The 26,366-nt window shown below is 44.0% G+C and overlaps 1 protein-coding gene across 5 annotated transcripts; it reads right to left on the reverse strand.

Moving 5' to 3' along the window:
• Positions 1 to 1,154: 1,154 nt before the first annotated feature.
• On the reverse strand, positions 1,155 to 24,715 carry saal1 (serum amyloid A-like 1). Of its 5 annotated transcripts, none has more exons than XM_078548995.1 (13): positions 24,684 to 24,715; positions 23,281 to 23,428; positions 22,614 to 22,727; positions 21,837 to 21,920; positions 18,916 to 18,995; positions 17,474 to 17,533; positions 16,328 to 16,443; positions 15,268 to 15,445; positions 13,685 to 13,767; positions 12,429 to 12,617; positions 10,459 to 10,682; positions 9,780 to 9,872; positions 1,155 to 1,867 (listed from the first exon to the last, which is right to left on the reverse strand). In XM_078548995.1, exons 2-13 carry the CDS (start codon positions 23,404 to 23,406, stop codon positions 1,781 to 1,783), a joined length of 1,434 nt encoding a protein of 477 aa, XP_078405121.1. In that variant the 5' UTR covers positions 23,407 to 23,428; positions 24,684 to 24,715; the 3' UTR covers positions 1,155 to 1,780. The 5 variants fall into 5 exon arrangements, with proteins under 5 accessions (XP_078405121.1, XP_078405117.1, XP_078405118.1 ...); XM_078548991.1 differs by lacking the exon at positions 24,684 to 24,715 and adding an exon at positions 24,363 to 24,573; XM_078548992.1 differs by lacking the exon at positions 24,684 to 24,715 and adding an exon at positions 24,377 to 24,569.
• Between the last annotated feature and the right edge of the window lie 1,651 nt (positions 24,716 to 26,366).

Consider the following 26,366-nt stretch of genomic DNA (forward strand, 5'->3'; position numbering starts at 1 on the left):
CCAACAAGTTTTTTTATTCATTCATGGAAGTCACTGGCTAGGCCAGCATTTATTGCCCATCCCTAATTGCCCTTGTTGAGAGGGCATTTAAGAGTCAACCACATTGCTGTGGGTCTGGATTCACACGTAGGCCAGACCAGGCAAGGGCAGCAGATTTCCTTCCCTAAAGGACATTAGTGAACCAGATGGGGATTTTACGGCAATCGGAATGGTTTCATGGTCATCATTAGACTTTTAAGTCCAGATTTCTTTTTATTGAATTCAAATTCCACCATTTGCTGTGGCAAGATTCAAACCTGGGTCCCCAGACCATTACCCTGGGTCTCTGGATTACTAATCCAGCAACAATACCACAATGCCATCACCTCCAATGCTATCACAGCTTGGTGTTGACACCAAACTTACCTCACCAATTCCTTCTAAAAATTTTCTGAAATGGAAAATGTCAATAATGCAGTAGAATCTTCTGAAGTTGGGAATTAAGTTCTTCAATAGGAAGTGTAGAGGGAACTGTAGGTCTCATTTCTGCTATAACTGATCAGAGTTTGCTTATGTTGTGTGTGCTTGGCTGCATTATGATAATCTGCAAGTATAGGTTATTATACTATGCATACACATTATAATCTTTCCATTTCTATACTGAAAGCACTATTGCTGAGGTATAGTTCAAGGTTGCCGGTTACCTTTTGGCCCCTTGACAAGTGGCCATTGTTCATAAGTGAATGTAAACAGGCTATTTAGTTGTGGGTGCTGTCATTGCTAAACCCAATCCTGTTCTTACCAGGTATTTAAATATATTTTATAGCAGGGGTAATTAGAAAGCCATGAGGAGGAGCAACATTAACTAAATTTTAGCTACCTAACCAAGGGGTGTTAGGTCAATTGTAGCAACCTCACTGTTGCCCTAGCCGAGATCAGCTAACCCAAGAAATCACCAGGGATGGATATTGGGAACTCCTGGCTGCTAAGTGGTTCTTTTATCCAATGCACCATTATGAAAGTGTTTTCGAAAGTGTTGTTGCAAAGATGCTGCCATTCCATGGACATTACCCTACCACTAGAAGCTAGTTAGTCACTAAAATTATCTGGGGGGACTTGTGAAAAGGCTTCAGCCAGCTAAAACATAAATGTACTTAATATACAGTAACCAATGGTTAAAACAAAAAGCAAACATTTATTAAGAAATAAACCCTCTGTGCTCAATGTCATTTCCATCAGCAGAGGTTAAATAGTCAACAGGCTAGTGCTGATGGTGCATGTTTCTAGCTTAACACCACATCATGTCTTCAGGAGGCTGCAGATGAGATGGAAGGTACAGGCTGCAGCTACACGTGCCAGTTTCCAGCCCCGAAACCGTGACTTGTCCTCAGAATCAAATAGGTGAAGGTGCAAGGTGAAACTGTTCCTGAAATGTCATATTTTCAAGAGGCTTGAGACACAGCAGAGTTCTGTCAGTAACTTCAGTCCTGGAACTTCTCACAACTGCTAGCCGTCCTCACATTTGACAGCAAGAGAAAGGAACCGCAAATATGTTGCTTAACGATCTTAATTCATCTATGAACATACAATCCTGTGATGCTCAAAAACTGTATTAAAATGACTGAAGAGGTTCAAATTCTATTCAAATGCTGTTGCGTATAGATGTGGTACCTCTGTGATTGACAAAGCAGTTGCCAGGCAACGTCTGTCAGAGGTACGTGTATTTAGACAGTTAAGGGCCCTCGGCCATCCGCTCCCCACACAGCATAGTTTTCCTCTCATTGGTGGCAACAGCTCCCAGTCAGGATCTGAGATTGGGGAATCCCAGTAATAATTGTTCCGCAGTGTCTGGTTGTATTTCTGTTAAGATGGTGTGGAACTTTTCTACCTGCAAGATATTAAATGTATCGGTCAGCAGAGAGGACTGGGAACTGAATGAAATGTAAGCAATAATTTTATTAAATCTTACTGCCTCAAATTTTTATGCTCAGGAAGTTGAAGGATGTTAGTGCTAGGGAATGGAAGACATCAGGTAAAATGTGATCAATAAGTAGTCCCAGGTTAGGTACAACAATGCAGATTAAAGCCTTCTCCACAATGCTCCATTAACCATTACAAAGTCACAAACAGCATGGATTAGATTCAGAGGAAAGCTCCCTCCCTCTACATTCTTCCATCAAGATTACTTTGGTCAGCTATGGCACAATTGGACACAGAAAAGTAGAGCAAATTTTATCCTAACAATGTTCATCAGGGGCAGCTTTGAAAGAGCATTCTCCACTTCCCAATCCCAGCTGAGACACTGATAGGACCGCAACAATTAGTTTAAGCACCACTGGTCCTGGGTAGGCAGGAAAAAAATTCAGCAACTCTCTGATTCTAATCACAATCTCGACTGGAAAGTGTGCTTAGGTGGACAGAATGAGGCATCAGGCTCACCAGTTGTTCCCTATGAACAAATGGCCTACTGACATTCATTGACAAGGCTCTGTGTTGATGTCCCAAAAGTCAATTAGTAATCATAGACCCAAGACCCAATAAGGAGTCAACAGTTTCATGTGAAATGGGACAAGTGCAGAAGATCAGCAAGAAGCAAACATCCTACCCCTTTCACACTGTAACCAGCAGGCTGCGCTAAACACATGCATGGCCCTCACAACATCAACACTTGCTTTCATTTTTTTCCTAAAGCAACCCAAAAATTGTTGCACAATTTTAGACAAAGTCTTTGAATGCAAGAAAATATAAGGCAGAGCTGGGAACATCGAAAAAGAGGTTAATGCATCACATTGATGAAAACTCTCAACCTGACATGTTACCCCATCTTCTTCTTTCAGATCCTGATGAGCCCACAATCTGATTCCACTATTTTCTGTTTGAACTTAAGCCTGATCACACCTGATGAAGATGCAGAGCTGAAACTTCAACATCCTTTTCTCTTTCACATGATCAACCTGTGATCTTGTGGTGAAACAAGGACTTTTAATCAAGTTCAGACTAATAGTAAAGGTTTGCTGGACCTTCAGATGAAGGTGCAGGGATAAGAGAGACCAAAGACAAAAAGGCCTGAAAATTTTATGTGCCAAAGAATCGTGATATAGCACCTTTTATGATCTGTAGTGAATGCAAATGCTTCTAGGCAACTTCAAATTGGTGAAATTATTAGACTTGAAGTGGGCAGAAACATTAGTTTTACCTTCTATTACTGTCATAAGTGTGGACCTATGTATTTGTATAAAATCACCAGTGATCTCAGCATTTCAACATTTCAGCGTTTAATGCAGTGAGTACATGTAATATAAATTCTGACACCAGAAAATGACTGTGAAAACTTATTAATAAATCTGTGTCAAACTTTTACAAACACTACTAACTGACTGGTTTGGTTTTTCCTTTAGCAGATGAATGCACAGCTGTAAAGTTGGGCCTTCCTAGCAGTCCATCTCCGTTTAAATAATATTCTGCTTTTCCATTCTGTTATGATCCTTGGCCAGACCCCGGTTCATGGGGGGAGATCCGGTTAGGGACCAATAACGTTTTGTTTAAAAGTAAAGTTTGAGTAAAGGCGTTTACTAATTGAATAAAGCCACAAGATTCCATGGATTTGAAACAAACAAAAATAAACTTTACAATACCAGTTCAGAAAGATAAAACAATTTACAATATCTATCTTAAACTTGAAGGGCAGAATATTACATCCCGCAGACGGGCATATATCTGACCTGATCAGGCTTAAAATTGCGCGCGATGACGTCGGGGTGAGTGTTCTTTGTGCGATATTTCAGTCAGCGGGCTTACATGGGTGCCGGGGCCACGCCCGCCATTAATTAAGAGGCTACTTAAGGCCCTTAACAGTCCAATTGACGGCAAATTTTCCTTGCCCATGCGATTTCGTGCTTGTCACATGGGCAAAACAGGCAAGTGGCCAGCCAATATTTTCAAAAACCTCATCCACAGGTGGGATAAAAAGGGTCAGCAGCGTTGCCAGGGAGAGTAGTGAGGAGTTTTGGAGATAATTTGTTGTAGGTTGCTTATTGGTACTTGGCAGCCTCATCTCTGTTCGGGCCTTCACTCTTAGCATTTCAGGACTTATTGGTGTCTGCATGGCTCCCGGAGGATTCAGACCATGTGAACCCTTCCAGGTATCAGGCGGCCTTCCTTTACCCTGGTAATGGGGATTATGGTCTCTGCTGGTGGCACCTCCTCTGAGGAAGAAGAGAGGGGCAGAAGGAAGATGAGGCCAGGTGTCCCAATGCAGCTTCCAGGGAGGGACCTATGGGAGGAACCTTTGGGAGGAGAGGCGCAGGCACAAGGGGCGCAGGGCCAGGAGGAAGTCCAAGGCGGAAGGAGCCACAGAAGGCACCGCTATCCTGCTGCCAGGGTTTACAGGCAGCGATGCAGCTGCCTCAATATGCCTGAGGTGCAATGCCAAAGGAGGCTCCACCTCTCAAGGGGAACCATGACCTCCATTTGCCAGATGATTGGGCCTGAGATCAGCTCCGACTTTGTGGGTCGACACCCCATGCTACTGGCTCTGAAGGTCACAGTGGCCCTCAACTTCTATGTCTCCGACTCTTTCCAGGGGTCAGTGGGGGATCTGTGTGGAGTCTCCCAATCAGCTGTCCACAGCTGTGTCAAGCTGGTGACAGAAGCTCTGTTCAGGCGGGTCCTGACCTTTATTCTTTACTGTATGAACGAGGTCAGCCAGACTGAGCAGGCCAGAGGGTTTGCAGCGATTGCCAGGTTTCCCCCGCCTCCAGGGTGCAATTAACTGCACGCATGTGGCCAGCCGGTCAGCCGGGTGCTTCGTCAACTGAAAGGGATTTCACTCCATGAACGTGCAGATAGTGTGTGACCACAGGATGCAGATTCTGCAAGTCTGTGCAAGATACCCTGGCAATTCCCATGACGCTTACATCTCGAGACACTCCCAGGTGTTGAGGCTCTTCAGTGCTCCAGACTGGATGGATGGCTGCTGGGTGACAAGGGCTATCCATTGAAGTGATGGCTCACGATGCCTCTGTGCACCCAAGAACAGGGGCAGAGAAGCATTACAATACGAGTTATGCCTCCACAAGGGCAGTGGTAGAGAGGACCATAGGTCTTCTCAAGATGCGCTTCCGATGCCTGGATCATTCAGCGGGGGGAACTACAATACCCCACAGAGCAGGTATCACTGATAGCGGTTGAATGCTGTACTCTCCACTATCTGGCACTGGCAAGGGGGGAAACCACTGGAGGAAGAGGATCTTGACACAGCTGCACAGGCCACAGATGATGAGTCCAGTAGTGAGTCCAAAGATGAACACAGTGAAGAGAACGCTGAGGGTGTGGAGCCAGACCTCGGTAACCTGCAGGGAGCTAGGGACACCTTGATCCAACGCTCCTTTAGCTAGGCTACCAAAGGTCAGTTTCAAACGTATGCCAGGGCTGCCGCCTCCATCCCAAATGTCTGAAAGGACTCTTTCATTTGAACACAAAGAACACTCAGTGCCTGTGCAATAAAGTTCAGAGCCACTTACACTCAGCATTACATTCTGGCATTCACCACACCAATAAATAAAAAGGTGAAGCATACTCAGGCCATGATGACAAAAACACAATTTATCTCATTCTGACAGTTCAATAATATTTACATAAGCGTTTCTGGTCTTCAACCCCAGACCAGTATACATAACCTCAACATAAATGAACATTAAATCACTTGTGACCTGTCCCTCTTGTGCTCATGGTGCCTTTAACTTACGTTTGCGAGTGCTACTTCTTGGTGCTTCCCCATCCACCACTGGCGCCAGCACTGGAGAAAGCCTTTCAACTCTGCTGTCTTGTTGGCCTTGATGACCTTGGCGGTCGTCCTCTGGCCAGTGGAGCCTGTGCTGGCCCCGCCTGGGAGGGCCCAGCTAGCGCCACGGCTGGCATCTCCCCAGTCACCGCAGCCCCGTTAGATAGCACGGTCACTAGCAGAGAGGCGGAGGAGCTGCTGCCATCATCCAGAGTGCCCTGAGAGGAGCCCGCAGAGACAACAGGCAGTTTGTGCGCCAACATGAGGTCGCTTTGGACCTCACCATTGATGGACGGGCACCTAGCTGGGAGACTGGGTGCCTCATCCATCTCCACGCGGGCACTGACCACCTGAGGTCAGTGCCTGTGTGAGGTTTGCAGGTCTGAGTGCAAGCCCAGGAACCCCCGATTCTGTTCCTGGAGCTGCCTCACCATGAGAGTGGCCACTCTCTCAATGGAGACAGTGCACTCGGCCATGACGATCAACGCTCCACATGAACTCCTCCATCACGGAGGCCATGGCACGCAGGCCCCCATGGATCTCCACCAAATCCTCCCACACATCTTGCTGGACATCCGGCATCTGCCGCCTAATGCACAACTGCAGAGATTCATCATCAACCTTCGACCCAGCATCGTCCTCCGGCTGCCAGCGCCCTGGGCACTCTCTAGATCTGCCTGCACCTCAAGCAAGTGTGAAATGCCCTCACTAATGTGCACTGAGATTCTAGCAGGCGATCTAATGCCCACCAAGGTGCTGGTATCTGCGCTGGTGCCTGCTTTAGAGAGTGGGTGTGACGTAGGTGCAACAGAAGCTCAGTGGTCCTCTGATGTCAGGGGTGGCCCTTTGGGGTCCACAGAGCGAACGCCTGCTGGTGAACCTAAAAGGGAGGGCAAGGGCATGTCATTAGTTAAAGTCATCACACTGTCACTGTGCATGCCAGTTACCCTGGTGAGACATTGGACATCTGCATCACGGTGCCCTTGTCTTCCAATGATCAATGGGGACTCCAGGTTCGAGGCTTACATCAGTGAAGAGACTACACTAGAATGGTTGCACAAACCGAAAGTCTCACCTCTGTGCGCTGCATTTTTACCTTCGTCTGGCACCCCCGCCTCTCCGTGCCTGGTTGCACAGGGTGTATGCTGGCTCTCGAGCTTCAGGGTATCTTGCTCGTATCTGGAAAAGGGTTAAGAGGCTAGCAGGGCCTCCGGAGGTCTGCAACCTTTCAACATTGTTGTGGGCTGTCTTCTCCTGAAACAGCAGAGGGGCATTGATTAGTCCACTCTGTACCTGCAGCGCCATTGCAGCCTGGCCAACCCCAGCTGAGAAGCACTTGGTAGGGCACATCGAGCTGCAAGGCACTCAGTCCAAGCAGTCAGGGCTCACCCCCTTGGCCAACTCCTGCGTCATTGACAGTTGGCACTCAGACTCTAGCACCCCTGAGGTCCACGGGAGGACGGCCACACCTTAACACTTCTACACAATGACCCATGACAACATGGTACTCACCCTTCCTGAGTGCAGCAGGTCATTGAAGCGCTTCCAGCACTGGACCCAGGTGCGCCATACATCATCATGGCTGGTCACCATTGCTTCCACATGCTCCCATGCCCTCTTGGTGAGGTGTGTGGCCTCCTCCTCCATTCCTGGGGACAAGGGTGTCCCTCCTGGCAGCCACCTCCTCTAGGAGAACAGCGAGGCGCTCATCAGGAAAGCCGGCGGCCAAGTGCTCATCCGATCTGCCCTCCTGCCTGTATCCAGCCGCAGTCAAATCCATAGCGAAAGTACAGGAGACATCCTTCCGTGGCAGCCTTCCAGGGGCTGCCTGGGCCGCTTTTAAACTGGCCGCCGGGTTGCCATTTGACCCGACAGGCCCCAACCCTACTTGACCCTTTATGGCCAGTGTGGAGCCGCATTTCATGCTGGGCGGGCCTTAAGTATGAATTACATATGAATTAACAGGCGAATTGGCGAACTATGGTCAGACACACCATACTATGCAATATCTGACAGATACGACTAAAATAGGTTCCATGGATTTCCCAACAACCCACCCAGACGTTTGTCACATTGTGAGCCAACCGATCTCACTGAAACTTCTTCCTTCTCGCGAGGGTTTCCAAGCTCCACATCTGAAGATCTCGCCTTGGAATTCTCTTCAAAAGTCGCTCCCACTTGGATGGCTTCAACGACCCACCTCACAGGGTTCCAACCTCACCTTCCAAGATTCTTTTCCCCTGGATCTCCGAACATACTCAAGTTTCAGCTTCCAAGCACAATTTCAGACCTATGGCTGTGCCAAGCAGAACACCATTGCTCCAAAGGGGTACCTCTAACCCAACTGCCTGCTTTGCTTAAAGCCTGCTCCCTGCAGATCTTCCTTAAATCCGGAGCCTATTACTCTGCTCCTTTCTTTGACTTCATTTGAGGGACCCATTTCTGTCTTCTGGCTTTATCCCTAACCTGGCACTTTTTTTTGGGACCTCTCTCTGCCCCCCTCCCTGGTTTTGGACCTTCTCCCTGTCCCCCTCCCATGTCCTGTTCTCTTACACACACTCCTACACTTGCATTCCCTTCCAGGTCATTTGACCTGCCTCTTTGCACCATTTTCTCTCTCTCTTATCTGTGCAGGCACGCAGGGCCAGTCCTCAGCTTAAAGAACGCAAAACCACCGAATTGCACAAGTAAGGCCATTTGCCTGCTGGTGCTTGCACAGGAATCCCGAGGTTCATTGGGAATGGAACGGAAGTTCCCAGCCTCTGAACTTCAAACTAAGTATTTGAGTTTCTTAGCAATTCTTCCTATCAAAATGAATAATTTCAAACTTTGCCACATTATACACCATCTGTCACCTTAATGTTCAATCACTTAACCAGTCTATATCTTTTTGCAGCTGATTTTCATCATCCTCGCAGCTTATTATCCCACTTCGCAAGGTAACTTCGGCAAACTTGGAGAGTGTCCCTTCATCTAAGTCTTTGATTATAGATAATACAGCGTAAAAATATATTGGTTCCAACAGGCTCCAGTCCTGCCTTCTGTTCTGATGACTGCAACAAGAAACCAGCAGGGGAAAATGATGATCTTTCTAATAAAGTACCAACGAGTTGACAATGGTTACAATATTATGGTTGGCATGTATACTATCATTGCGTTTCAGAAACTAGAAAATACTGGAAACACACTGCAGGTCTGTGAGCAAGTTAAAGAGAAAAAAGAGATTCACATTTCAGATATAAACCTTCATCAAAATTGAATACTGAAAAATAAGCAAACATTTTGTAATTTTTGGGGAAAGCGTAATAGTACTATTTATCCAGCTTTATCTCCCAGTTTTCTGATCATCCTAAGTATTAATGTCTTCTTCTTTATACATGCTGTTGTGTATTCTCAGCATTCTCTATTTTCATTTTTGATTGCCAGCTTGTAAAGTCTCCTCCAATTTATGCCAGGGACTCCTCTGCGCAAAGTTGCTTCTAAATTCAGGATTCTAAATCTGCCTTCTACTGAACCCCTCCCTCATACCTTTGCTCTGAGCTTCTGGGTGGGTTGTTTCCTGCTCATTGGTTCATACTAGTGTAAGGGCAGGGCTGAGAGGGGCGTTTGCTGCCCTCTTCTCCGAGCTCAATCCCTCTTCGCCCGGATCTGCTGCTCCGCTCCAATTGCTCCCACTGCAAATTGAAACGACTCAGCTGATTCGGCACAACCAATCAATCAAGTCCCTTCATTGACGTAAACTGCAATCAACTGGATGGAAGTGTGCTGTGATTGATGTGTCTCCGGATTAGAGGCCTGGATGGAGCGAGGCCTCACCTCTCCTCCTACCTGTAAGTTCAGAGTCGCAATGTGTTCTTTTTAAAATGCTTAAAGCCCAAAATATTTCAAACATACCTCTGCAAGATGGAGGAAGGAAAAAACATTAAAAGGGCAGAATTCCATGATCCCAAAGTTGGAATTCCGCCAAATGGCAGAAATTTCTCACCCATGAAGGGAACAGTCATGTAAAAATACTCACAGCAGTGTGGTACAGAGGGAGGAGGTGCTGAAAGGCACAGGTACACATCTCCTGGCTCAAGTATCCTTCTTTAAAGCTTTTTAACACAATCTCCTACAAGCATAGCAGAGAGAATCATAATTAACACAGTGCAATGTGATAGTGCCTGACCAAAGCCTGAGCAGTTACATGAACTGAGGAGTTGTCGGTCACAATGTGGCTCATGGTTGGTTTATGAGCAGTGGATTCAACATGTAAAAATTTTCAGAAGAAATAATCTAGTACAACTCACTGATCCCTACATCCTCATTCCCATCTTCCCTTTCACATTCTCACATACAACCTCACCTCCCACAGCCTCCACTAATTTCCTCCATCCCCAGTGGGGCTCTCACTCAATCCTTTTTTTCCTCCCCTTCCCCCTGCACCCCCCCCAACAATGTCACCTCCTCCTCCAGCATGCTATATTTCAGAAAGTCAGCTAGTGAATGATAGAACTGCAGCCAATCGTTATACATTTTTATAAGCTAATTTACAGAATACACACATGTACCTTCCAACCCTCAACAACCAGAGTCTCTATAGAGGCACAAATGAATTCCCTGTTAATGCCTATCATCTGCATACAATTAAACACAATTAATATACAATTAATGCATCACACTGTTAATCCTCTGATGTTCCCAGTATACAACCATACCTTTGAGATGTCCATGAAGATTTCAGAAAGAAATTCACAGCAGATATCCAGGAGAATTTTCAGGTGAAAGTCTCTTTCCCGCCGTTTCCCCTTCTGGGCACCAGATACTGGAGATGGGACAGACCATTTGTCTGCACTGGGTCTTCTTGTTCCCTCTGACGGTTTCTTCTGACATTCCTCTGCATAGAACAAAACTCGCAGCAGTGTACTGAGCAAAGGAAGATCTGCACCAGAAATAATACATAAGCTGAAGAATGTCACAACAAAACCAACCAAACTGAGCAAAGCATACACTTCAGACAGCGGGGCCATAAATAAGCATACACTTCAGATAGGAGTTAAACTTGGATATATGGTACAATTGTTAAGCAGATCAACTGGATAGGATTAACAGCAAATAGTCACAATTGTTACTCAGTCCTTTCTGTGGACTTTGCTTCAGCCAGTTTGAGCTCCATGCTAATAATTCTCAGTGGAGAATGAACTACGTCAACAATAACTCGCATTGATATAAGGCCCTTAAACTTAGAATAATGTCCCAAAGCACATTGGGGATGTAATCAAAAGAAAATGGGCATACAGTCAAAGGAGCCATAAGGAGAAGTCACCAAAGGCTTGGTTAAAGAGGTGGGTTAAAGAGGAAGGTCTTAAAGGAGGAATTTATAGAATCATACAGCACAGAAGGCAGCCAATGTGGCTGTGTTGTTCTTTGAAAGAGCTATCCAATTAGTTCCACTCCCCTGCTTTTTCCCAATAGCCCTGCAAATCTTTTCTGTATATCCAAATCCCTTTGGGGTTTTGGGACAACCTCTGTAAAGTGGGGTTGTGGAAGGTGGTCTGTAAAGGAGTTGTGGGAGGTGGTCTCTAAAGTGGGTGTGTAAGGTGCTCTGTAACATGGGGGTGTGGAAGGTGGTCTGTAAAGGGTGGGTGTGGAGGGTGGTCTGTAAATTGGGAAAAAAAAAGTGTACAAGATTATGAGGGGCATGGACAGGGTGGATAGGGAGCAGCTGTTCCCCTTAGTTAAAGGATCAGTCACGAGGGGAAATAAGTTCAAGGTGAGGGGCAGGAGGTTTAGGGGGGATGTGAGGAAAAAAGGGTGGTGATGGTCTGGAATGCACTTCCTGGGAGGGTGGTGGAGGCGGGTTGTCTCACATCCTTTAAAAAGTACCTGGATGAGCACTTGGCCCATAGCCTTGAATGTTATGACGTGCCAAGTGCTGATAAATGGGATTAGGTAGGTAGGTCAGGTGTTTCTCACGTGTCGGTGCAGACTCGATGGGCTGAAGGGCCTCTTCTGCACTGTAATTCTGTGAAGGTTCTATTGGATCTGCTTCCAGCAGGTAGTGCATTCCAGATCATAACTCAATGCATTAAAACATATCTCATTTCCCCATATGATTCTTTGGCTAATTACCTTCTGATTACCAACATTCCTGCTAGTGACAATAGTTTGTCATTATTTACTCTATCAAAATCCTTCATAATTTTTAACACTTCTGCTAAATCTCCTCTTAACATTCTCTGTTCTAAGCAGAATAATCCCAGTTGCTCCAGTCTCTCCACATAACCTAAGTCCTTATCCTTGGTATCATTCTAGTAAATTGCCTCTGCATAATAATGTAATGAAGTTTTCTGGAGATAAGTTGCTCCTTCACATTGAGGTTTGAAGTTCAGAGGTTGAGTATTTATCAATTACAAGACCAATATAAGTATAGGTGATTGTAAGAGGTCAGTAGCAAAGTAGAGCTTTTAAGAAGAGATTACCAGTCAGGTTATGACTCGACTCAAGAAAGGAACAGGGTAATATTGTTCTGCTCTTATAACTATTGTTCAAGGATTGTAATTATCTTAATTTGGGCTTGGTTTGATCACCTCAATAAGGAACGTCATCACCACCCACATGATGTCATGTACGATTTATTATACCCTGTCTCCCATCATCTTTCCCAGTATATGCTGAACTCACTCACTCTGTTCAATTTTGGCGTAATTCTCTTCCATATATGAAGCAAACATTGCTGAAAGGACAGCCAGTGTGGAGGACAGCACACTTGCCTGCTCCTCTACAATGATCAATGGGTCATCATCTTGGCAAAGGTCAGTCCGAACAATGTCATACAGAAGAGTCCAGGTTGCTTCTCCCTTGTCTGGAGTTTTCACTATAAGGAGAGAGATTCATTTGGAAGTAGTTAGCAAATGAAACTCTGTCAGGTGCACATTTAAAAGGCGAGGAAAGTCTGAACAGTACTTTTTGAACAAAATACCCCTCCGTTATGCAGTGAAAACTACACTGGCAAGTATCCTGTTTTGACATCCCCTTCAAAAATAAAACCACATTTTCTGTTTTCCATTAAAACCAAGTTCTCATTCTCAATGTTGTTGGCGATGAGAATTATCCCAGTGTTGTTCCACTAACTACATAGGGGGAGCCAGACTTCAGACTAACCCAAGAGTTCACCAAGAGCCACCAGATACCAAGAATAAAACATGTTTCACACTCTGTTCATTTTGATATATTTCATAAGGCAGCCTCTACTCACTCCCCTCCCATTCACATTATGGCCCACTACTCTCATTAATCCTGCAAAACGGCAGTTGAGATTATAGGAATCCAATCTGGCATTATAGATTTCAACTGGCACATTCTAATGGAGCTTCTGTAGCTCCAAATGAAAAATAATTATACCCCAGATATTCCTGCTTTGGATGGCTTTCCACTACTATAATCAGACATAGTGAACCCATACTGTATAGTCAGCCAGGAGCTTAACCGACAAAAGTACACAAGACCTTTAAAAACGAGGTTTCCACTGACACAAACAGAATAGATTGAATCATTTAATTACACTTACAAAAGCAACAAATGCTCAAGAGAAATGCCCAGTCGCCATTGATTGCCACAAATGCAGCTAAAATAATTCTGAAAGAAAACTTTTAATGAGTTATTTCATTTTCTGCATTTTTTAAAAATTGGTGGGTTTTCCTCAGTTTTTGAGATCACCAAAGTTCTGATTTGTTGAATGAATTTCAGCTCAGTGTGACATATTTGCACAATGAAGTCATGACACAAGGATTAGGAACAAGAAATGTGCACACTACTTTAATGCTGGAGAGAGAAATTGATGTAATTTGAAAAAAAAGTGAAAGTCACTGTTAGTAAATGTTAATAACACTGGACTGAATGTGGAAGAACTGCAGATAAGAATGTGGAGAATAAGAAAGTTACCTATTGCCTGGATTCCTTCATCTGTTGTAGTGAGCAGCTGCAGTATATGCATGTAAACCTCTAAGCCCTCAATGCTGTCTGACCTAAACAACAGCAAACAGCAATGAGACCAAAATACACCAACCTGCATCCTATGCATACAACAGAAACCACAGCCCTCAGTAATTGGACAGGTTAGGTCCCAGGAACATTTGGAAGTTTAGTGTCCTCACTTCTTCCATCCCAATTTTACATGCATGCAACAATGCATCTTCCCATCTCACAGATCCTCCAACCTGGGAACACCACCACCTGCAAGTTCCCCTCCAAGTCACTAACAACCTGACTCGGAACCATATCGCTGTTCCTTCATCGTCGCTGGGTCCAAATCCTGGAATTCCCTCCTAACAGCACTGTGGGTGTATCTACACCACATGGACTGCAGTAGTTCAAGACGGTGGCTCACCACCACCTTCTCAAGGACAATTAGGGATGGGCAATAAATACTGGCTTTGCCAGTGACACTCACATTTCAAGATCAAATAAAAAAGAACCTCAGTTACTGATGATTTGACACCTCACTGGTCCAGGTGAGTGATATTTCATTCTGTGTCAGCAGGCTCTCCTACTACCTGTAGCTCTAGGCTTTCTTTGTATTAGTTTTTGTGTCCATCAAGCCAAACGGTTTTAGCGCTGGAAAATGAATGCACTCCATCTGAGGCACCCATCATTAGCACCAAGCACCAAGGTCAGGTATAGCACAAGTTCGATGTTGCTCCAACAGTAATCCTCAGCATTAAACTCAGGATAATATTCCCTACTTCATAGAGATGACATTTTACCATTCTCTAAACCGACCACCCTGTGGTCTCTTGACGACATTGTCAATTCAATACTGCATTAAGCACAGTTTCGTGCCATGATTTCCTAAAGACCACACAGTCAACAGATGGGAGGCTTTCACACTACCAAGCCAAGCTGCATCGAGGCCAATTCAGAGGTGAAATGCCATTGTTCAACAAGAGACTCATCCAACCCTAGAGACAGATCTGTACTTTATTGTCGTGCATTTTAATATTAATCTAATTTTGTACATATTTCAATTTCCACTTGATTTTATAAATACATTCAATTGGTTGTTTTAGCCCAGGCTGGTATGTAATATTTTCAGCTATTGGAGTAGTTTGGAAACATAATGGGCATTCTACATAAATTGAAATTTAGCTGGGATAACAGTCTCTAAATTAGGGCAATAAAGTGAAACAGCACATATTTCTGATAGTTAAGTGACACAGATTGCTTAAGAACTATTGCCAATCCTTTCAGTGAGAAAACAGCAAGAACTTTCCAAGATTGTAACAGTGCTTCATAATGCTTTTTACGCTGTTCAACTGGACCTAGTATGAAATTTCATACATCCGTTACTGAAATTCAAGTGACAACTACCCCCACCCCCTAAACTCAATCCCCAGACAATTCTTCAACTACTGGGATGGGGGAAAATATGAAAAAGGGACAGAAAATGTCACTGGGTTTACATTCACTACACCAAGCTACTCTGGCGCCCTGGATACTGTGACCATATCCCTTTTCCCAAAACTTACCTGAGTTGTTTGGCTGCTTCCAATAAGCAAGGGACCATTGAAGTCTCAGCTGTTTTCTCCTGTTCTGTAGTCGATGCATCAGGCAACTCTTTTGAGTCCCTGACCCAGCTTAGCATTAGCTCCTTGTCCAAGTCGAAGAGTTTATCGACCATCTCTCCAATCTTCCCCAACAAGTCAGCTTAATCGGAGAAAAGACAAATGATCACCAACCTTATAAAACAATGCTGTCCAGATTGATTCTTTGCAACTGCACCCAGGCTTAGTCAGCAACACTACAGGTAAGATTGCAGCAATCATAGGTCTGGGCAGCATACATCAAAAACTGTATACTGATAACAACACCATCCAGAAAGGAAGAAGGGCTTGCATTTATATAATGCCTTTCGTGACCTCAGGTCGTCCCAAAGTGCTTTACAACCAATTAAGTATTTTTGAAGTGTAATCACTGTTGTAATGTAGGAAACACAGCAGCCAATTTGTGCACACCAAGGTCCCACAACATTAGTGCAATAAGGACCAGATAACCTGTTCTTTTGGGTGTTGGCTGAGGGATAAATATTGGTCAGGATATTGGGGAGAACTCCCCTGTTCTTTTTCAAAGTAGTGACATGGAATCTTTTATAATCACCTGAGGAGGCAAACATCGCCTTGATTTAAAGATAGCACCTCCAACAGTAGGGCACTCCCTTAGCTGCTGCACTGAAGTTTCAGTCTAGATTTTGTGCTGAAACTCCTGGAGTGGGCTTGAACCCACAATCTTCTGACTCAACAGTGAGGGTGGTACTATTGAGCCATGACTGAGTACCTCCCACAGATCACTAACACTGCAAGCATGTCACCAGAAGAATGCAACAGTCCACACTCTGTTTCAATTTCACATACATGCACATGTGCACCTTCTTCTTCAACCTCACAATCTTCCACCCCACAAAACCTCAGACACACATTGTCCCACTGTAGATAAGAACTGAGAAAATAAAAATAAGCATAATAATGATGCAGACTCCTCCATTCACATGCATCTTGACTAACTCATTTGCATGAAAATTAAGTCACTTACCATTTGTGGAGCTCTGCATTATGAAGCATACATTCTCCCGAACAGAGCGTTGCTTGTGGATTTGGTCAACCCAGATGCTGGACACATCTGGTTGAGAAAGACAGCTCAATATTAACCTGCCAAACAGAGACATTAGCCATAACATTTACCATTACTGAGAAGTCATAAGTGGTATCAGTGTATCCTAGTATTGTGACTGTATCAATCCAGCGGCAAACCTGTAGATATAGTATTTCATTCTACAGTTCAAAATACTCCTTCCATATACAATCACAGTTTGGAAGGATGCTATTTAATTCTACTGTTGGTTGCTACTCACAGTTCAAGTAGGCACATTTCACCATACATTTCACATTTATATTTTACTGAAATCATGTCAGCCCATACCAATAAATAATACCAATTATTTGCAATGAAACAATCATGTCTATGTGCATGATCAGGATCAGGATCATGATCAAACCTACTGTGGCAACAGGTAACCAGCTCCAGGCCAGTAAATATATTGCCAGTCAGGATTAGACACTTTGTCCAATACATACTGACAATTGATTCATATCAAAGTCAGAGCGCACAACCCATCTATGAAAAAGGGCTAGACAGCAATTCCAAAAATAACAGAAAAAAAACAAATCAGTCAGTATCTGAAAGAGAAAGACAGGTTAACACTTCCATCAGGACTCTGCATTTCTGCCAGTTTTGATGAAATGCCTGATCTAAAACATTAACCACACTTCGATACACTGACTGATTTGCTGCACATTTCTAGTTGTACTTTCAATTTCCTCCCACCTGCATGACCTTAATACAGGAACAAATGCCGCAACATCATCGAAACAACATTAGCTCCAAATTCTCATATAAATTACTCACTATCTTGACTTGGATCCAAATTGTTGGGTCAAATTCTTAGGATTCCCTACTAACAGAATCATAGGAGTACTTTCACTATAAGGACTGTAGCAGTTTCCAGAGAAGGCCTATTACTGCCATAATAAAATTGTATAATTTTAGGTTTTCTGTATGTATACAGCTAATTCATGAAGTGATTTGGCTGGAAAGTAATGAAGTAGCATGCGATCTTCACAACTTCAGTGCTCAGAACAATACATGGTACAGCAACATAAAACTATTCAAAGAAGCTACCTGCTGGTCTCCAAAAGAGTAGGTGGGTCAGTGTCTCCTAGTAGCAACAACAACACCTCACTGTGGAACAGGAAAGAAACAGGACAATCAGCAAAACAAACCAATTATTGCCAGCTAAGACCCCCCTCATTCCCAACTAACATTTTTCCTGAATTTCCTTCCCTCTCACATCCCTAGGATAATTATAATAATAGCCTTTTTAAATAACCGGCCAAACAGAAACAATGAAGAAACAGGGAATAAAATCTCAAATTCCTTCACCCAACCCTTTTAGGTTCAATAAATTATACTGCCTCCCAGTATTCAATATCTTACACTCTGCTGCTACAAATAGCAACTTCTTGCTGGAAAAGATCTACAAATAAAATGAGGATTTCCAATGCAAGTTGGTATGCAGAATGGCTCTTAAATACCAATCATTGATTGAGTGGATATTTAGAAGAGGAACTTTGGAATTCATTTTGAGACATCAAGTCTGTGGTGAAAATACAAAATAAATCCTTAAAAGATGCAACACCTGGTGTCGCACCTCACGCCAGCTCTAGGCAACTCTCATTTCATCGTAGGACAAATTCACTCCGTCTAGATGCTTAACGTATGCTAACTGAAATATTTTTAGCAGGTGTTAAAAGGCAAAATAGATGTCACAATTATCTGACAGGATCTGCAACTGAAGCAAAATTGCAAAAAGCAGGAGCTTATATTGTCTACACCTATTTGAGTATCTCAAAAGTTTCCACACATCTGTATCACCGATATCATACACTGAAACAGCTATCAATGTTATTATTGGGAGCCTTCACACTTCTGATCACTTTTGGGGGTTTTTAATACAATTTTGGCAAAGTCTGCATTATTCAAGGCAATGCCAAGTAATCACAGGTCAGGTACAGCACAGTTAGATACAGAGCAAAGTTCACTTCACATTGCTCCATCAGACACAGGAAATAGATCCAGGGTGAAGCACCTTCTACTCTATCCTTCAACTAGAAATAGTAGAGTTTACTGGTGAATTGATTCTATCTAGAAAGTAGAAAGGACTTTTTGGTGATTAACTTCACATAGGAAGCAGCTACGTGGAGCTCATAAATCATTTAAAATGTCAATTATAAGATTTCACAAGCTCTTTGTGAATGTTGGGAGGTTACAGAGGGATTGCTTCTTTTATGTGAGATCAAGCCTCTGGTGCATCAATGATAACTGAAAATCTCAACTATGATTTGCCCTGCTTATGCTATCATACACTGTTCCATTTGCAGGAAAACAGAGGAGAACAGAGTTAACACAAAACAGAAGAGGAGAATTCTAAGCAATGGGCTTATCTTAATCCAGTTTTCCCAAAAATCCCACTGCACCAGCAAAGCTCACTAAGGATGGGAGTTAATATTTTTACTAGTTCTTGATGCAATAATATGCAGCATAGCACATGTACCAGTACTCACACGAGATTATCATTGTTAGTGATTGACTGGCAGGTCTCCTTGTAACAAGCCATGTTCCCCAGGATACCAACGCAAATCTCCTGTCCTCAAAAAAGAGCAGACTTTATCAGCAATTCCACAACATTGTTGCAGAAGCAAAACATGGAATAAGAAATGACTATTTGTCTGAAGATAGCTCCTTCCACTATTTACACACTACCCAAGAGTGAATTCTGCCCCACTATTTAATTTCCTAAGGGAAAGTTCTGCAAAAATACTCTCCAATCCTCAAAAATATTTTTTAAAAATCAGGCAATACATTCTGTCTCCAGAAGCACAGAAAACGGTGCCCTGTGCAGAATGTAATCATAAGCATTAATCTCATTTCCAGAAAAATAATTATACAGCTCATTTTTAACACATCACTATATGTTTCCGCCCCCTCATCCCGAGAGTCTACTCCATAGAAATACTGTTCTGTGAGTGTTGCATGTTTAGTTTAAACATATATCTTTTACTTAACCACTTACATATCTGCACCTCTCAGTATTTTAAAGTGGAACATTACAACAACAAAAACAACTTATATTTATATAACACCTTAAACATAATAAAACTCCCAAGGTGCTTCTTAGGAGCATTATAAAACAAAAAAATGACACCAAGCCACATTAGGAGATGTTAGGTCAGATGGTCAAAGCTTGGTCAAAGAAGTAGGTTTTAAGGAGTATCATAAAAGGAGGAAAGAGAGAAGTACAGAGTCAGAGAGGTGAAGATCAGTGAGCACAGGGGTGACAGGTGAATGGGGTTTGCTGCGAGTTAAGGCAAGGGCAGCAGATTGTTGGATTTAGAGAGGGTAGAATGTGGGAGGCCAGCCAGGGGTGCATTGGAATAGTTACATTGAGAGGTAACAATGGCATGAGGAGGGTTTCAGCAGCTCAAGCTGAGAAAGAGACCAAATCGGGCGATGTTACAGAAATGAAAAATTGAGGCCTTAGTGTTCGCATGCATATGTGGTCACTCAGGGTCAAATACGACACCAAGGTTATGAACGGTCTGATTTAGTCTCAGACTGTTGCCAGGGAGAGCGATAGAATTGGTAGCTGGGAATGGATTTTGTTGCTGGGACCAAAAACAATGGCTTCAGTCATCCCAATATTCAATTAGAGGGAATTTCCGTTCATCCAGTACTGGATGTCAGATAAGTCTGATAATTTAGCAACAGCGAAGGGAGTCAAGAGAGGTAATGTTGAAGTAGAGATTAATGTCATAACATGCATGTGAAAACTAATGCTGTGCTTTCGGATGATGTCGCTGAGGGGGAGCAGATAGATGAGAAATAGGAGGCCAAGGATAGATCCTTGGCGGACACCAGAGGTAATGTGAGAGGAGGAAAAGAGGCCATTGCAGGTGATACTCTGGATGCGCTTAACTTTGTGTGCTTCAGAATGGAACCAAGCAAGTGCAGTCCCACCCAGCTGTAAAACAGGTCAATAAGGATGAGGAGGGATAACTTACTTTTGTTACAGTTACACAGGATGTCATTTATGACTTTGATAAGAGCCCTTTTAGTACTCTGGCATAGGCAGAAACTTGATTGGAGGGATTGAGGGATTCAAAAATGGAGTTCTGGACATGGATTTAGGAAGCAACAACACATTGAAGGGTTTTTAAAGAGGACAGGAAGGCTGGAGATGGGACAGTTATTTGCAAGGATGGTAGGGTCAAGGATTTTTGAGGAGAGGAATGATGATGGCAGATCTAAAGTAGAGAGGGACAATACCTGAAGAGAGAGGGCCATTAACAATATCGACCAACATGGAGACCAGGAGGGGAAATTGGGGTGGTCAGCCGTTTAGAGAGAATAAGGTGAAGGGAACAGGAGGTGGGTCTCATGGTTAAGATGAACTCGGAGAGGGCATATGGGGAAATAGGAGAGAAACAGGAGAAAGGTGCAAGTTCAAGGCTAGGGAAAGGGGGAGCTTCAGGGGAAGTTTGACCCAGTGGGTTGCTGGGAAGGTGGCAGAGGCAACTGAGCGGATGGTTTCGATCTTAGTGACAAATAAGTCCATGAGCCCCTTGCACTTATTGCTGGTGGTGAAAGTTCAGGAAACAAGGGAGAGGGGTTTAAGGAGATAGTTTGCAGGAGAGAAAAGCCAGGAAGTTGGGTTGTCATTCCAGGATAGTCCTGGAATAGTGGAAGGGGGCCAGTAATGCTATATGTGAATCAGTCAGATGTGACAGTGGATGGCTAAGCCACTTGTCCACCATATCCTTTCAAGTCTACATCCCATGGGCTTAAGGCCCATACTGGGGTAACAGCCAGGGTGAGAGTGTAATAGTTTTAATGGAGACTAGGGCATCAAAGGTGGAGGTTAGGGTGTAGTTGAGCAAATCAGTAGCTGCAGAAATGTGACGCGAGAAAGTATTTCCAGGGTGAAATACGCCACCTTTAAATTGATAGTCTAAAGTTGCTGTTCTGCTCCTAACTATTTTCCCCACATAACTGCAAGACAGATAACAGGGAAAGATATTCAGCTCAAGTCAGTAGAAATCATTCAGGCAGATGCCTCCAGATTTGTCAGGGGTAATCAGATTTCTTTTTGATCTGGAACACTAACTAATTGCTAGTTGGGCACCAGCGAATTACCCTGTCATCAAAACAGTGAGAGGGGAACCATATCTCATTTGAAACTAGAGACTTGCTATGCCCAAGAGCCAGAAGATATAACCAACATTCATATTAGGGAAAACATCATTACAAACTAGATATGATTGGCATGGGTGATATTCTAAGATTAGATACCTATGCTGGAGAAATTTGATTGGCAGGTCACGCTATCTGCCAACAACCAGAAGTATTGAGACTATTATACAGCTGACTGGACATAACATTGCATAACATTGTAAGTAACCCCTCACTTACTGCACGCTTCACTCACCGTTAGTCGGGGACATTTGGATTTACCAATGATCCCTAACAAAATATCTGTAGCATTAAATTCCTGAAGAAATACAGCAACATCCTGCAACAGAAAACACAAAGCTTAATGAGCAGGCAATCATGACACTCATCTGAGTTAGGGGACAGTGACCATGCACCTCACAGGGTCAGGGGGCAGTGGTCATACATCTCATAGGATCAAGCGCAGTGACCATGCAGCTCAAAGGGCCAGGCTTGTGCAGCAACAGCTGCTGCATCTTGCAGGGTCAGAGGCACCAGCCACTTACACCTTGGGGAACATGGGCTGGCAAGCATCAGTTCTTTCCAGAATATAAACTGTGAAGCTATGACTGCAAAACAAAATTTCCACATTATCAATCCAGAGCAGAGTCTTCTCATTGAAGAATTCATCTGGGTTTTCAATGTGCCATGCCACAGTGCAAGGGGGAAAATAACAGGCTCGTAAATTCTCCACACAAGTTGCCCATCTCTCTTGAACCTTCCGTGGGGAAGTGAAGCAACAGCGAAGTAGAAAATCAGAAGCTTCAGATTAAGAGATCCTCTTACCTACCTCCAAAGCTAGAGATTAGTTCATCTTGCTCTCTCATTGCAAGGATAGAGTTTAGAGCCAGAGAAGGGAATTTACAGATGGAAAAGCAAATAGAAAAGGGATTTTGAGAGTTGGGACACAATAATAGATAGGATAGGATCACATGCTTCCAAATAGATAACAATCACCGTCATATTTAAGGCCTCCACAGAGCTCTATGATTACCTCATCCATTGACATGTCCCACACTTTACAAATCTCATTCTCCAGATCTTCATCCAGCTCTGTCTCTGCTCTGGAACCTGACACTTCTGTCTCTTCACCTTCTGGGGAGACAATCTGAGAAAGTGAAACAGTTAATATATTTTGCGTGTCCCTGGCACTCGCTCTATGTTATGCATGCCTTTCCTTGTTAGATGCCCTGGTGAAAACCTGAGACTACAATAAAAGTTCTGTGCTTGGGACACAAGAATTATGATATCTCACAGATATGGTTCAACTGCATCTGCATCCTCTCCATGGTCTTGATATGCTTCCTACCAATAGGCTACTCAATCATGTAGAACATAATTGTTAAGATAACTCAGTCATACGTGCACACACACACCCTTTTCTCAAGGATTACTTGACATTGAACAGCAACATGAACTCTGGCTGACTTATTCCCTCTACCCACACCCCCATGCCACTATAACTGAGATTAGGTGGCTCAGCACAGACCAAGATTTCAACCCACAACCTTACAATTTGCACGATTGAGTCAAGGATCATTCTCAGAGTCTTCAGAGGTGCCAAAAGGTCCAATTGTAATTGATCAAATCTGCATTAGCAATTTTAAAATAGCAGCTCCTTTTTTTCATACAGCACACAAGCACACAATGTTTAAGGTTACCTCAATCAGCCTCATAAGTGTGCTGAACAACCAGTGTTTGCTGTAGACCGTGTTTCCAATTGCATCAACTCTAGTTGTCTCTTCATCGCTTTCATAACTTGGTGGAGGGGATGGGTTACGATCCATCCCAGCATTCAAAACATCCAGACTGTGGGAAGCACAGAAAATGCTGCATTAATCCATCAGGGGGGTATAATGGATAGGAAGAGAAACTGGATGTCAGTTTGCACAACCTCTGTAGACATTAAAAAAAGCAACCGCAACATGCACCCAGATAACCTTGTCATAGAGAAAAAATAAGGCTAGAGAAGAACAACATGTTGTTGCAGTTTAACCAACTAAAACTACTCTGTTTAACAAAGTAGTTTCCCATTACTTCTTTAACCAGAACCACCCTACCTGCTACATCCAGAGTCAAGTGAGAAAAGCCCCCATCCTTAATGATATAACTATCCCTCCAGGTTTCGGTCATAAAACGGACTGATTGCTAAATTATCAACAGTGCATCTGTGAAGTACAATGGATTTGCATGGCTCATGGGCTTATCATAATTGCCATAGAGGGTTGACGTAGTTCCAAAGTTTCATTGACAAATATATCATCTTGCATCCAGCTCAAATCTAGAGAGATCCCAGTTATTTCTGCCTCCATCCCAGCAATGGAAACTGATTTGTTGGGTTATTATTGACAAAAGGTCAGGGATCTCTCAGGGTGGGCAGCCAGTGCCAAGAGCTTCTGGTGAGCAGCACAACTTGCCATAAAATGCTCCAAAGAAGCGGCATATGGACTCGAAACGTTAACTCTGTTTCTCTCCCCACAGATGCTGCCAGACTTGCTGAGTTTTTCCACCATTTTCTGTTTTTATTTCAGATTTTCAACATCCGCAACTTGTTGCTTTTGTGTCCCATAAAATGTACTCCTTACACAAAGCAGATACAGAAATTAAACACTGACCAAAGATAACTATGATAAACAGTTTCTGAATGAAGTTGCAGCCGGGTAATCATTCATATGAGCACTCAGACTGGCTGAGAGCAGAGCTGGACGGTCATCTTAACCATAGACTCCACAAAGTATTGAACTCAGACAGACTCACTCTCTGCAACAACTGCTCCTCTCTCCCAGACTCAGGCTCTCTCATACACCAAAGTAAAGGCTAAAATCAAACTGTGATCAACAAATAATATAGTCTCGATCCTCTGCTCTCAACAAATCCGAAACATGACAGGCCCTGACAACCGTTTCAGCCTCCCCTCACACTGCCACCCCCCGGCTGGGTGTAAATTCACATCCTCCCCTTACAGCGCCATCCCCCGGCTCGGAGTCAATTCACATCCTCCCCTCACACCGCCATCCCCTGGCTGGGTGTCAATTCACACGACCCCACACAGCACTACCCCCACCCCGGCTCGGAGTCAATTCTCTTTACTTAGTTCTGTTGAAGGGTCATGAGGACTCGAAACGTCAACTTTGTTCTTCCCCGCCGATGCTGCCAGACCTGCTGAGTTTTTCCAGGTATTTCTGTTTTTGTTCATCCACCCTCAGAGCGCCATCCCCTGCTCGGAGTCAATTCACATCCTCCCCTCACAGCGCCATCCCCCGGCTCGGAGTCAATTCACATCCTCCCCTCACAGCGCCATCCCCCGGCTCGGAGCCAATTCACATCCTCCCCTCACAGCGCCATCCCCCGGCTCGGAGTCAATTTACATCCTCCCCTCACACCGCCACCCCTTGGCTGGGTGTCAATTCACATGACCCCACACAGCACCACCCCCACCCCGGCTCTGAATCAATTCACATCCTCCCCTCACAGCGCCATCTCCCGGCTCGAAGTCAATTTTCATCCACCCTCACAGCGCCATCCCATGCTCGGAGTCAATTCATATCCTCCCCTGACAGCGCCACCCCCCGGCTCGGAGCCAATGCACATCCTCCCATCAGAGCGCCACCCCCCGGCTGATTGGCAACTTGTATAACCCTCGCCTCAGCCGCATCTGCTGGCTGGACATCGCAATTCTTCCTCCCTTATCTTATATCTGCTTTCTTCTCTAATTCTCATTTGCTGGTGCGATAAATCTCTTAATTCTGCCAAATGACTTCTTGGATGCAGACAGGTCACCTGTCCCTTTTGAGGCGGCTATGCTTTGTTTCCTTCAAAACACGACAAGATAGCAAAAGTCACCGCAAGCAGACCGGCACCTGGTTCCCAGTTCCGTATCCATTGTCAATAGCAGCAGTTTGCACAGTGCAGAGCAGAACAATATTAAAGAGTCATACGGAGTCTTTCTCTCCACAGATGCTGTCAGACCTGCTGAGTTTTTCCAGCATTTTTAACTTTTATTTCAGATTTCCAGCATCCGCAGTATTTTGCCTTAATCACAGCAGAACAATCGCTGCCGGACAAATATTGCATGTGCTTAGCTCGACTAAGGTAACTCGACCAGTCCTGAGTACCTCGCCCTCTGCCTGCAGTCTCTAGCATCTGGCAAAGCATGGGGAGAAATAAAATTAAACATTTTACTGTCAAACCAGACCAGTTCTCGCTTTTCAGTCGGGTAAATATACAAGTGCCTAGCGTTTTCTGCTTTGGATTTCTTGGATTCAGTTTCTTGTTACATTTCATTTTGCTGTCTATTTTTATGCATCTAAATGTTTTTGAGAACTTCAATAATTGTTTATGGCAGATGATTCTACATTCTAACCACCATAATTATTCTTTCTAGCCTTCCTTTTAATAGTTTCTGGTTATCTTAAATTGAATTCTATTATTATCTCACTGTTATATTTGACTTTGCTGTGCCACCACCACTGGACTGCATGCCACAGACAATACGTTGGTGGTTGCTGTTGAATCAAAGTTGAAAGCTTCAGTCCCACTTATAACCATCCCCTTGCTGTCAAACTGATAGCATCAAAACACCTATCACTGGCCCTCTATCCAGCTCTACCTGTCCCACCCCCTTAACCCAGCTTATATTTCACCTCTCTTCTATTTTGCCTTAGTTCTGATGAAGAGTCTTGCGGACTCGAAACGTTAACTGGGTTCCTCTCCGCAGATGCTGTCAGACCTGCTGAGTTTTTCCAGG

The sequence above is a fragment of the Cetorhinus maximus genome, chromosome 9 (assembly GCF_964194155.1).
Source record: "Cetorhinus maximus chromosome 9, sCetMax3.hap1.1, whole genome shotgun sequence".
NCBI classification, from domain to species: domain Eukaryota; kingdom Metazoa; phylum Chordata; class Chondrichthyes; order Lamniformes; family Cetorhinidae; genus Cetorhinus; species Cetorhinus maximus.